General features: G+C 42.8%; 1 protein-coding gene across 4 annotated transcripts in view; it reads right to left on the reverse strand.

The window, feature by feature from the left end:
• The window catches only part of ITGA8 (integrin subunit alpha 8), a 149814-nt gene extending 136100 nt beyond the window's left edge, over window positions 1-13714 (reverse strand). For all 4 annotated transcript variants that reach the window (XM_023522873.1, XM_023522874.1, XM_011379443.2 and 1 more), the window contains exons 1-2: window positions 13368-13714; window positions 12542-12675 (exon numbers count right to left, since the gene is read on the reverse strand). In XM_023522873.1, the coding sequence (XP_023378641.1) occupies window positions 12542-12675; window positions 13368-13573 (340 nt within the window). In that variant the 5' untranslated portion in view covers window positions 13574-13714. The remainder of the gene's footprint in view (window positions 1-12541; window positions 12676-13367) is intronic.
• Window positions 13715-13720: the final 6 nt, after the last annotated feature.

Consider the following 13720-nt stretch of genomic DNA (forward strand, 5'->3'; position numbering starts at 1 on the left):
ATCTATGTCATTGCAAATGGCAGGAATTCTTTCTTTTTAATGGCTGAATAACATTCCAGTATGTGTGTGCGTGCATGTGTGTGTGTGTGTGTGTGTGTGTGTGTGTGTGTGTGTGTGTGTGGTGTGTGGATAACATCTTCTTTATCCATTCGTCCGTCAATGGACAGAAGTGTGTTATTCTGATAAATGAATATTCCATATAACTGAGATTTATTATTTATACCACATATGTCTACTATATACAAATATGTGTGTGTGTTTTCCTCTTTACCTAGTAGATCAAATCTAAATACCCACCCTTCACACGTAGGTACCAAGCCCCACACCTAATCTCCAGGTGTGGTGTTTCCTTCTGTTCAGGTAACTCTCTCTGTGCTTCCTACTGAGTCTCACTCCCAGACTTCATGTGATGTTACTCTTGCAAAATACCATTCCTCTGCAATTCCAAAAGTTCAATAGTTATTTGTAAGCTAATCCAAATGACTTCCTTAAAACCTGTCTTCAAATATAGGGCCCAAAACTCTTTCTTTTCTAATTGAAATTCTTTCAGGTTATGGTTTTTAAAAATTCAAACAATCTAAAGTGATGAAAGTTGTATAAAGAAGTATACGTGGTAGTAAGTGAAAGGCCATTGGAATCCTCCCCCTGGACACAGTAGCTGTTGCATTTTGTAAAACTATCCAGCCATTCAGAGTTTAAGAGACTTCTAGCTCACTCTTCTAGTTTAAGACATTTCTCTTCTGGAAAATCATGAAACTTTTATTTTAAATTGTTCGTTCATATCACTATCTAAATACTTGGTTCCATACAATAACGAAAGCACTAAGAAAGCTAAATGAATCGAATGTATGCTTTTGGAAGTCTAATAATGATGTTCATAAATATAAGTTTGGGATGGCAATAGTCAATAATGTATTACAATCTTCCTATTATATAGTTTCCCTGATCTAAATGAGAATATAAGTTTTCTACCCCGATCATTTCCACTCTACCTCGTCTTCCCAAGACTAGAGATCACATTTCCAACTTCCTATTTTTAATAACCAATGGTGCCTAGTCAGTGATCTTCAGACCTTTGCTTAGCAATAAATAGGAATGAGTTCTCTACATCATATAATATCCTTTGAAATGTTCTTCATATGTAGGTTGACTCAGATTGTATGTAAGGTTTGTTCCGGAAATACACATGGACTTTTGTTAGTATGATGCAAGCGATTTTTTGGGTGACAGTCCTGCTAATTTATACGATGCAGCTAGAGGAGCAAATGCTACAAAATGAAAGAATCATCTCTCCAAAAGGAAATAATAAGCTATCAGATTAAAAACAAAACAAAACAAAACGCCTCCAGTACGACGCGGAAATCTGAAAGGCAGAGCTGGTTACAGTTGGCTTCTATAGATTGATACATCAACTTCGGTCTTATCTGTTACAACTCACTCCACCTCACCTACCCAGGCTAAACTAGTTTTCTCTCTCATCTCACCCACCTCTGAAACAGAGACACGCTCAGACACACACACGTGAGCGAGCATACGCACACGCATCACCTTTAACCATGCCACCTATGAAAACCTTTCCCTGAAACACAGTGAGCCCCACACCTCCATCTGCAGGCAGGGACAGGAGCCCTTCCTTTGCACACCTAAAGCCTTCTGCACCGTCTGCTGTTATGCCACTTATCTCTAGAACAGAATCTCCAGATGCTAACCTTATCATCCATTGGACTTGAATTCTGTGAGGTCGGAGAGTAGGTCTATGAACACATGTCTATCTTAGTCACTATTTATAGCGAGTATTATGGCAGTCTTGATAACCAAGCCAGCTTCTTGGGACACATCCTTGACGACCACCAATCCCGCACTCCTGGATTCCACTCAGTAATCAATTCTTGGCGAGTCTTCTGTCTAAATCTCTCAGAAGTCCATCGACTTCTATCCATCCTTGTGCCACTTCCCTAGTCGTGACCACCATTTCTTCAGCCTCAGTTTCTGCAACGACTTCCTAAGTGGTTTCCCTTCTTCCAGACTGATCACCTTCAAATGCATTCTCTGTCCTGGAGCCAAAGTTCTTTCTGAAACGCAAAAATTCTTAAAACCAGGCTTGTATCACCTTGTCCTTGCCAGCATCATCTTCTTGTCATTCCCAACCATAGTGATTTTCTTTCAGCTCCTTGATTGTTTCAGACTTTTTCTCATCTCTAGATTTTCTCACACTTGGGATAATGAGCTGGGATCAAACATCTTGGTTATAGATACAGCTGGGGAAATAAGAAATCTCTGTATGGCTTATATGTCACCTTCCGACTGGCAGGAGCACAGCCCACTTCTGTTTAGTGCCCAATAATTTATCTGCTTCAAGAAGTAATGAAAACCTCTCAGTATGGGAATCTCAGGAAGCAGATTAAATGACATAAATCTCTTCACTATGACCTCACGGCGATGCATTTAAATGATTGGGTTTCAGGATGCAGGTTGTATAAACTTGCCTCTCAATAGCACTTGAAAATGTATTTACACGAGCTCCCGTCGTATGCTCGCATTTCCCTCAGGATCTCATCCCCGGTGCCCGAAGATGTTGCAGTAAAAAGGGTCCCAATTATCATCTAACAGAATGGTTCATTTTATGGTTTAAAAAAAAAAAAAATTGCTGTTCGCAAAACAGGCACTGCAGAATTCAAACCTGAGTCTGCACTGTATCCTTACGGAAGGTTAACACCCAAGATGGAGCTGCTCCCTGGGAGATGTTAGATTCCACCCCAATCGAATAGGACCATACCATAGGGTGGGCAGAGGCTAAAATGTATTCCTGTCACAAACAAATTCACCTTTATAATTCACGTGATCCCTGTGCACTGCCTGCTAATCCTGTTCCTCCACTGTTCAACGTATTCTGCATTCTGCTGTCACGATTTCCATCTTCTCCTCCTGACCTTCTCTGCCTACCCCCTCCCTCGGCTGACAGCCTCGCTTCTTATTTCACTGAGAAAATGCAAGAAATGAAAAACAATCTATCATTTCCTTCCCCCTGTCACCAAACCCACCAACCTACTCTCAGTTGTCCCCTCCCTCTGCCTTCTTTTGTCACTCAGAATGAACTGCCTTTGCGCTCCGCTAGGGCCATTCCCTTCATCTTTGTAAGAATCCCACCCCATGCCTTTCCATCTTCTCAGGAATTTGGTCTTGCAGATGCCCTGTCTCTGTCAATCATCATTGTTTACCTCTCGATGGAATAATTCCTGTTAGACTAGAAACACGCTAGACTATCTTCTTGACTGTTAACTTTCTTTAGTCCCGTGTTTAGCAAAACGTCTCGAGGAAAAACTGGCTCCACAGACGTCACGTCTCCTGGTCTCCTGTTGGTCCCCTCCCGTCCCCTCGACACACTCTGCTGCAACTGCTTCTTCCAGTCATCGAGAACGATCCGTTGCTAAGTCAAATGTTCAAAGTTCGGTCCTCATTTCACTCCACCTCCCAGTACTTTCCTCACTGGCTTCGTGACGTCCTTTACTTACCTGGTCACTCCTTCTCGGCGTCTTTATACAACCCTTCAATTCCCCACTAGTTCTATAAATGTCGGGGTGCACCAGCACTCCACCTGAGCCTTGATCTTTCCCCTTCCCTTCCCTTTTCTCTTTGCTTCCCTCTCCTCTCCGCTCCATCCACATTCTAGTCCTTAAGTGATGGTTTTAAGTGTCATCTACAGACTTACGACTTCCAGATTTAAATCTCCGAACCTCTCGCCCGAACTCTGGGTTTGTTTATCCAACTGCTCCTGTGACACCGTTTGGATCTAATAAGCGTCTCACATTTCACATATCTGGATTCAACTCCTGGTACCTTCTCCAAGACTTGCCCCTTCCCCACTGCTTCCTGTCCTTCCTCTAGGTTCTCAGGTCAAATTTTTCACTTTCTTCTGTACCCTTCGTCCGACCCATAATGAAATCCTACCAGCTGCGCTTTCAAACAAATCCCAGATCCGACCCTTTCTCAATCCTAACAGCTGTCACTCAACCCAAACCATACTTGTCTCTCACTGAAAAATGAGGATGTCTCCTAACTAATCTCCTTGCTTCTGCTCTCATTTGCCTACAGTCTATTAAACTGATCCTTTTACAAACATGCTTCAAATTATGATATTGCCTATTCAAAAGCACTGTCAGCTGCCCATCACTCAGAATGATATCTGAGGTCCAGACACAGTCTTTCTCGCCTACACCTGGCTCCCAGCCTCATTTTCTCTAGCTCTTTCCTACAGAGGAGGTTATCCTGGGTGACCGGGTGGGCCCAATGTAATAACTAAGGTAATTTAAAATGAAAGAAAGAGGCAGAAAAGGAGAACTAGAGACAGGGCGGGCGTGAGAAAGACTCAGCCAGACAGACATTGCTGGCTTTTAAAATGGAAATGAGCCACAAACCAAGGAATGTGGGCAGCCTCTAGAAGCCAGAGAACACAGAGACAGACCCTCCCCAAGAGCCTCTAGAAAGGCACACGGCTCTGCCAATGCCTCAATTTTAGCCCAGTGAGACTTATTTTAGATTCCGGCCTCCAGAAATGGAATATAATCAGATTGTGTCGCATAAAGCCACTGAGTGTGTGGTAATTTGGTACAGGAAGTGAATGGCGACAGGAAGTTAATACCCGACTCATATTTTGAACCATAAGCACCTATGTATAAATAAGTATATTTTCTAAACTACTCTACTCTCCTCTCTATACCCAAGACACAAGAAGGAGCAGCTAGGAGTGCCATCGGCCAACGCGGAACCTTATTTATGGTGTTTTATTGTTAATCTTCCTAGCACTTCCGTGAACACAACGATTTCATTCAGAAAACTTTGCAAGTTTGTTTTTGTCGTGATTTTTCTTGGTCGTCAATAAATTCCTCTTTGTAGTTTTGGGGGGGAAAAACACATTAGAAAAAGAAGGAAAAAATCCAGTTTTCATCATGTTTCCCAAAGACAACCTCTCATTGTATATCCCTTCTTGTATTCTTCTATGGGGTGTAGATACAATGGTGAATTTATGTTTTTCACTTAACATGAAAACAAAAGCATTTTTCTCATATTAATACTGTTCTTGGTAGACTTCATCTTTCGTAGTTATATAACACTTACTCGGATGATTATGCTATAATTTACTTGACTATTCATATCGAGGATATTCGGACACATTATTTTTTAGGTTTATGCCCCCTTTCTTCTAAAAAAGGATTCATAGCAACTTCAGAATTAATTCCCGAAACATGTGTCCTGTTTGGAATTATGGGAAGAAAGAAGTCAGAAGGTCCAGAAAACCATTACTGGAAGATAAGATGTCCTGGATAGTTGAGAAAGAGGTACCAGAACATGGACCTAGAGTGAGTGGGGACATGTGTGTATATAATGCATGTTTGAGAGATGAGCTGTGCTGTGATCTATCATGCTATAGAGATGAGGCGTGTAAGCAGTATGACAATAGGGACATGGCTTAGCTGGAGATACCTGGGCGAATCATAGGGGAGGATGACTGAAACAAATCAGAAATGGAGCCATAATCTGGCTGGGGGAGTTGACTTGTCACCACTACACCTGGAGTGAGATGCTGTGTGTAATGCGGGCCGTGTAGGGTCTGTGCACAAACTTATTCTTCTTATAGTGATGGTGTGTGCCCGTCTCTCTAATCTCTGCATATCCAGGAAACCAGGGTAGATTGATAAGGAGGCTTTTGCAATATCATTTACAAATCTGTATCCATATGTTAAATATCAGAGCTAAAGAATAAAATTGACCTAATGTTAATAAGTATATGTCCTGAAGTACAATTATATTAATTTTAATAACTGTGATAATAGTGTACGAAGCAAAATCTCCTTAGTTTAATGACTATCAATGATGGGTCCCATGCCTAAATTTTAGCAAGGATATGAGAATTACACACGCATGACGGTTCATTGCAAAGATTCATTCTTACTTAACATGTTTTCATGTACAGTTCTCTTACCAACACGTTCTTAATATATCTTGCTTCATTTAAAGAATGATAAAGAAGGTCGTACAGGATGATCTGACCAGTTATTCACCCTTATTTAGAGGCAGCAGCCTCAGCTCTTCAGGGATCATATGTCCTTATGCTTCTAGTTATCATTTCATTGGCCCTTCCCACAGGCCAAGAGCTTACTGCCTACATGCTCACAGCAATGGCCACAAAACCAAATTAAATCATTATATTTAATATATAACTCTCTGGCATTCGCCACGGTTTTTTCCCCTCATTTTTCCCCCATTTACATCCAGTAAAATTCACTCTTGGCGATATACCGTTCAATGAGTTTTGACAAATATATACAATCGTGTACCCACCACTACATTCAACACACAGAAATTTCCATCACCTCCCCAAAGTCTTTGTTCTGCTCCTTTGCAGACAGCCCTCCTTTCCCATGCCCAATGCCTGGCAGCCATTTCTCTAAAGCCTTAATTTTTGTAATCTATGTTTTAATTTTACTAAAACGATTAAAAGAGTGATTACTTTCACCAATGCTTATGGATCTAGAAGACTTTCTCAATTTGGCACAATTAGAATTATTTTTATCCTATTTTAGGATATCATTATACAGGCCCACATTGTTTGATGCACCAAATGTGGCTTTATGAAGAAGTATTTAAATCGAACTTGGAAAATTAAATTTTTCAAGTGAGTGCTTGTAATAAGATCAATAATCAGTCTTTTTTCTGACTTCCTGAAAAGTCCACGTTGGTGTCTCTCGATGGTGTCGTTCAGGGCACACCTGAGCTGAGCCTTTCAGAAATGTTGGCAACCTCTCTTCGTCAACATAATCACAGGTATAGGACTCTATACATAACAGGTAAAGTTTGGATGCGCACATCTCAACGGGCCAGCTTAAATGTCGAAGTGCATTTTCCTGCTTTTAGAACAATTTCAAGCCCATTTCCTAATATTTCCCTCAGAATGCTGCAGCTGCTGCATGGACCATTCCTGCCAAGAGCCTGGAAGACTGTTCCATCACACAGACTTCCAGCTTCTTGAAAGAATTTTGCAGATTAAGCAACAGGCGCCTAACACTCACATGACTCAACGAGCTGTAGAGCAGATCTGTTTCCCATTTCCAGCTGGAGTTTCAAGGACTTCCTTTTTCTAATTGCTTCCTTGGTTGCTATGTGATGGAGGGACCACCGCCTCCTCCCTCCTCATATCAGGACTCCACTGTGTTCTGTCACGTGGAAGTCTGAGCTGACTGGGAGACGTTTAGGGGTGCTGGTTGCATCTGTCAGGCCAGCCTATCGGGCATGGCTGCCATCATGAATTGCTTCTAGAATAAGTAAGCCATCCTTTGATGACTCAGTGGTATTGGGACTTCGCAGAGTAAGCTTTCTGCCCTAACATATGACATTGTTCGTTCTTCAAAGGAGCGAGTTATCTTTAGGCTGCCTTCTCCCCTTTTCCACTTTCAATTGGACTTTCCAGAGCCCAGATTTCTGCTCTTGGTGACTTCTGACACATTCATGTTATTTCCTCTGTCATTTACTTAGGTAGCTCAGACCTACATTTTTCTTTTCTTTGTTACTGAACAAAAACTGATTTCTTTCTGGGGGAGTTGGAAAAGCAAGACTTATGTGACCAATATGTTTCCCAACCCTCACACGAGAAAGAGGGCACACCCAAGACTATCAAAAAACAGTCCTGTACCAGTCACTGTGCCAAATGCTTTAAGCTACTGCTTATTGTGGGCTCATTCAAAATGAAATAAAATAGACCTGCCCCTCCCCCGCCAAAATACAAAGGCTTCTGGTCTCCAAGCTAAAACGCAATTCCGACAAAAATCTTACTATCCCAAAGTTGTTAATATCTTAACCAAGTTATCTTCCATTTTGAGGTGGTGATTTTTTACTTTGGGGGTGTGTGTGTGTGTGTATTTTGTTTGTTTGTTTTACAAAAAGTTACTAAATTAAAGCCAGGCAAATGCTGCTAGTCTTTCTCAGATGACTTCCGATTCTCAGTGGCACCACTCACCTCCTCCTGTTCACTCTTTATGTGAGTCCCTAATTGCGAGGGGCTCCCAGGTGTGTTGCTTCTCCATGACGATTAGCACTACGATGATTATCACCATGAATGAGTACGCGCTATTATCTATCTCCTCAAAAAGTTTCGGTTGAGCATTTCGACTTTAAAGATAGACGTCTGTTTCATTGTTTCGTTCACCCCCTTTCTAGCCGGAGGGCTGTAACCTCGCACTTCTTTAATCCACACGTGGGTTTGGAAAATGTGGGGAAAAGAAGAAATGAACCTTGGAGTCGGTTTAGAAATGAGAGGCATGAATTTGGCAGACGTGATGTTTTAAGTTAAGACATGGGGCATAATGGTTTAGGGAGGTCCTGAGGCAAAAGTGAAAGAAATCGATTTGGTGATGAGGGAATTTTATTCTAGTGAAGTAAGAGGGAAAGACAGAAGGGAGATGAGAGAAGTGCTTTTTTGGAACCACTTGATTTTGTACAGAGCAGGAAAATTATCTACTCTTTGCACTTTGTACCTCCCCCACTGCCATATGCTTCCCTAAAGTTTCCTTTTACCATACTTGAAAGGACCACAGATTTTAATAGTATTCATGCATTTGAAGTGCTAGGCTATTCCTAGCTTCCTCTGTTGTTGCATTTATGATGAGAAGTAATAAAAAAAAAATCCAAGTTATATGATAATGTAAAAAGAAAAGGTTATTTAATGAAAAAAATTTCAGACTAAAAGGCAGTTAAAAAAAAAAAAAAGGCAGTTGACCTTAAATAAACTGAGGTTCAAGATCACAACCAGATTCAGGGACTAAATTATAGGCCAGTCTCCCTCAGGGTCTGGGCTGATAGAATATAGTAGGTTACCACAGGGAACACTAAATTGTAGACGCCCCAGGGGCCTGGACAAGTTGAAACAATGTCATTAAAAGGTCAGATTTACTTACTATGTCTTGAATTCAGATGTAACAGTAAAAGCAGACAGGGTAAAGACAGGGAAAGGCATGACTGTTTACAGAGGAACATTTACAATATACTATGTCTTCGTGTCTGAAACATTGCACTATCACGTGAACGTCAGTTTGTGGGTGTCCAGCGCTCAGAGCCCCCACTGTGTCAAGCAGAGAACTTTTCTTCCTCTTTGTGGGGAAACTATGTTGTTGCCAAAGGGCAGAGAGCAAGACAGGAGGCAGCTGATGGGGACACGGAGGGTGCATGCTGGGGTGGAGGGGCATGGCAAACCAGGGGGCATATGCAACCTATTATTCCCACCAAGACAAAGGCTGTTCTGTGACCTCTGGTTTCCATAACCTTCTACCCAAACTGCTTTTCCCTTTCAGATCTTCTCTATAGGATCGTTTAAAGTGGTATTTGTGAAGCTAACGTTGGGGGGTGGGGGAGCAGCAGGGCTGGAGGAGGGGAAGGGGGAGGGAAGGTGAGCAGTGCCTCAGCCCCATAGCTTCTGACCCTGAACTCATACTCCCTTAGGGACCAGTCGTCTCCCCATTTCTGGAAGGGAGGCGGGGCGAACAGGCAGGCTTTGGAGCAGACAGACTTCTTTCCCAATCCTGCCTCCATTTCTTACTGTTGTGTGGTCTGGGATGTATTTTTTAAACACCTTTGATGTCAGTTTCCTTATTCATAAAATGAGTTTTAACACGGTTGTTTCGTTTTACGGATTAGAAATCACGTGTATAAGTGACTGGTACGGAGTAGGTGATCGATAAACGTAATGCCTCTCGTTACATTGACTGCAAGACCCAGAGTCAGCAACGCCTTTGTTTCTGCCTTTTATCTTTGGTTCCAAGATCACACTCTACCCACAGAACAGATGCTCAGACTGGAAATAGCTCTACTTGCTCCTGCTTCTCCCTTCTTTTCCGCAGTTTCGCAGCAAATGGCAGCCACCGGCAGTTCCACTGTCTTGGGGGGGTGCATGGATAAAGTAAAGAAAAGATGCGTGGAGTTGGCAGCCGCTCAGTAGCAAACACCCCAGCGCGGTCCTCTCTCTCCTTTTCCCCCATCCATTCTCAGGCCATTCCCAACAGCAACCAGGGTTCCTGGGCCCACAGTGCCCCCTGATGGCTAACGTGCGGAACTTCCTTTACTCAGTGTTTCTTCTCAGTGAAACTCCCCCAGCCAGGCTTTGTTCATTCCATCATGGACTACTCACTTCTCACAAATGTTCGGCGGGCTCCTCTGTGTTGCCTTTTTTTTTTTTTTTTTTTCATTTCTTGCTCAATTATTTCAGAGACATTTTTTCCCTTCCTGTTTCTTTCCTTTGTTTTTGTTCCGTTTACGAATCTTCAAATTACTGTAGTTATGGTTGCTAAGATTAACAGTAAAATGATTGCATCCGTCTCTCAAGAATAAAGCCTGATACACTTAGAAGAAAAATAAGACATCATGTAGAATCAGCAGTAGTAAAAATCTCTAAAGCTCTTTGAGACATCCAGACATCTTTTTCAGAACCTGGACAATGCCATCTACCCGCACTCTTTATCCGAGTGATACTGATCTTTACTCGAAGCTCTTTTAGTATTTCCTATTTATTTATTTGCCACGACTGTATTAGTTTGTGCCCTACAGATTCATTATAAATATAGTTCATCTACGATAGGGGTCAAGCAAATTCCTGTGGGCTATTCTGGAAACCGAAGTACAATCTTTCAGCATGAGTTCTCTATGGGAAGATGAATTCAAAGCTCCAAACAGTCATTTTTGAATGAACTTTTGGAAAAGTTACCCTATTGTAATTTAACATTGGAAATTTGGGGTTGGGAGCTATCAGTTTATAAAAGTCATATTGTCTTCTCTGGTTTTCATCTATTAAACCATGACATTGCCTGGAATTAGTACTTACAAAGGCAATCAGGTATGACTTATCTGGGCAGGCAATGATTCTTCCTTTATTAAAGAAAAAATATACTAACCAGATCCTGCTTTGATATGTTATAGGAATGTTCTAGAAGGTTATTAAATTCATGTTCATAACTCTAGATTGTTTCTTGATAAAAGTAAATCAAACATGCCTCAAAATGTAAATGCTTGCTACCTCCACTTAAATTCAAATAATACCAATGATCTGTGTTTTTTATAAAGGCTTAATTTAAAACACTTTTTAAAATACAAATGATTTCGACATGGATTATTAAAATGCCATTAATTTTGTGCTTAATTTCTCTGATTTAAGAAATTTATTCTCAAGCGAGAAGTTAGGAACTAGAAAGCATCTAAAATCCTGATTAAACATCCAATTGAAAGATTTCTTTAGCAAATTAACATCAAGTGGCTTAATTTTTCCAGTTTCCAATAGTTACACTTAAAAGTAAAAGCTTATAAAAATTGACATGAAATAACTGATTTATTTAATAAAAGGGTAAATGAGCTATTGTGACCATTTATAGACACATATGAAAAACATAATTTTAAAATCCTTTTATATAATATTTTCCTAATTAGGTTATAACTCAAGGTAATGCTTATACAGTATTTCTTTCCTTCGAAATTATTTCCATATTCATAGAATTGCAATTATTTTTCCTTTAAAATAAAAAATGCAAATCAAAGTAACAGGTAAATGCCACCTATTGAATTTCATTAAAATTTTGTGAAAATGGATTTTCTGCATAAATTCTAAATGCACACTAATATCACAATAACGAAGAATGATGTCATCAAACAGTCGTGTGGTGCAAAAGGTATGTTAAATGATTGCTCATCGAAGAACATTATTTGAGTTGACATGTTCACATTTTTCTGAAAAGAGGTATTTACCTTCTGATAATGTATACCTTTTGAATTCATAAAGTCTTAGAGGTACAAATTAAAACATCCAGCGTTAACGTTTTTGAAAGCATTACTTTTAAATTATTTTCTCAGGACCCAAAGAGAAAACACCAGAGGAAACATAACCAGCCTGAATTGTTTAAAATGTATTTTCCCTTTAATTAAATAGGAAACATCTGTTTAGGGATTTTGGCAATGAATGTGATCCATCCACACTCTGCCTGTACTAGTTTGCATCCAATGCCCAATATTTTGAAAGAAAACTCTTTCTTTCTGTAAAGAATTAAACAATAACATGGAGCGATGTCTGCGTCTGTAGCAGCTGAGTTTTGCCTCCAGAGTTTGGGCACTGGTAATGCGAAGGGTCCATCTTTCCCCCATTAACCAAAGATGGACCCTTAGCATTACCAGTGCTCAAGGTTAGCGTGTAACTATTTGTACTTCTCCAAAGCGTTCACTCCTCCCGAAAAGGCTCACCTCAGGACAGCAAGGAAACAGGAGTTACTAGGATGCACGTAAATACTCCAGGTCAAAATATTGTTCCCTCTCTGGGATTCACTCAGCATTTTCCTCCCACTCATGCTTAAAAAACAAAACAAAACAAAACTGATTTCTCTAGGGATCCGCACAGCCCACAACACAGACCCCCCAGACAGGCCAAATGAGTACAAAGAGAACGTGGAGTTGACTCCAGGACGGGTCTGGTCTTTGAAATCCGGGTCCACAGTTGAGAATGACAAATATCACTTACTGGTGTTGTCAAACGGGATCTGCTTGCACTGCGCAGACCCCTCGGCGGGCCAGGGACAGTAATAGACGGCGCCCCCTTCCACGATGTCCGGCTGGCTGGTGTTGGCTCTGGGCGCCCCCACCAACACACTCGCTCTGCGAAAAAGGTTGGAGAGAATCACTGGGTGGGAATCCCCAAAGCGCGCGCCTGCGACGCCGTCTCCAGCCGCTTGCCCACGCGGGGGGGCGCGGGCAGCAACGTTATTTCAGAGACAGATCGACCGTCAAACTTTGATTTCCTCTTGGAAACCTACCGGCGTCTGAAACCTGGTTTGGAAGAGAATGCAAACAGTCCTAATTCTTCTCTAGGTGGAGCTGTATATACAGTGAGCTGAGAGAGGAAGGGAGAAAAAAAGGAAAAAGCAAAGGACAGAGCCCAGCTGCCTGCAGCAGACAGCACTTGCGCCCAGACACCTAATTGTTAGAGGCTCTGTATAAACAGACCGTGTCGTGGTCGTTGGTTGAACTGGTTTGAGTCTGCTCAGTCTCGCTTTCCCCCTTTGCACGATGCTCGGGAAGTCCCCGGGACTGGCGCGCTCTTCGCGAGTGGCAGGTCTCTAGTTCAGAGCGCGCAGGGCGCATCACATCCAGCCCCCAAGCGGAGAGAAGAGGCTGGCGGCGGGGACCGGACGGGACGGGACGGGCCCCCAAGCGGGCAGCGGGAGGGAATCTCAGGAGTCATCTCACATCAGGCTGCGGGACAGGCCGGGTGCCCCGGCAGAGGGTCAGGGACCCCGCCTGTGGCCGGGTTCGCCCACGCGCGCAGACCCCGGGCGCGGGCGACTTACGTGTGAGCCGCAGGTATGTGGAAGTCCACCGCGTAGCCGAAGTAGCTGCCCTCGGGGCCGCTGTACACGGTGAGCTGGTCCACATCCAAGTTGAACGCCTGCGAGGCGGGGGACCACAGCATCCCCAGCGCGGCCGAGAGGCAGCAGAAGGGCGCGAGCGGCTGCCCCGGGCTGACCCTGAGACCGCGGCGGGCCCCGGTAGACATCGCCCTGGCAGCTGCGCACCAGGCAGCGGGACCCCGGGTGGAACAGTGCGAGGGTGGCGGTCCCCAGATGCCTCGGTGCGCGCGGCGCGTCTGCGGTGACAGCCCCGGGCGCTCAGCCGCGCGTCCCCTGCGGTCTGCTCGGCGCTC

The sequence above is a fragment of the Pteropus vampyrus genome, unplaced genomic scaffold (assembly GCF_000151845.1).
Source record: "Pteropus vampyrus isolate Shadow unplaced genomic scaffold, Pvam_2.0 Scaffold359, whole genome shotgun sequence".
NCBI classification, from domain to species: Eukaryota; Metazoa; Chordata; class Mammalia; order Chiroptera; family Pteropodidae; genus Pteropus; species Pteropus vampyrus.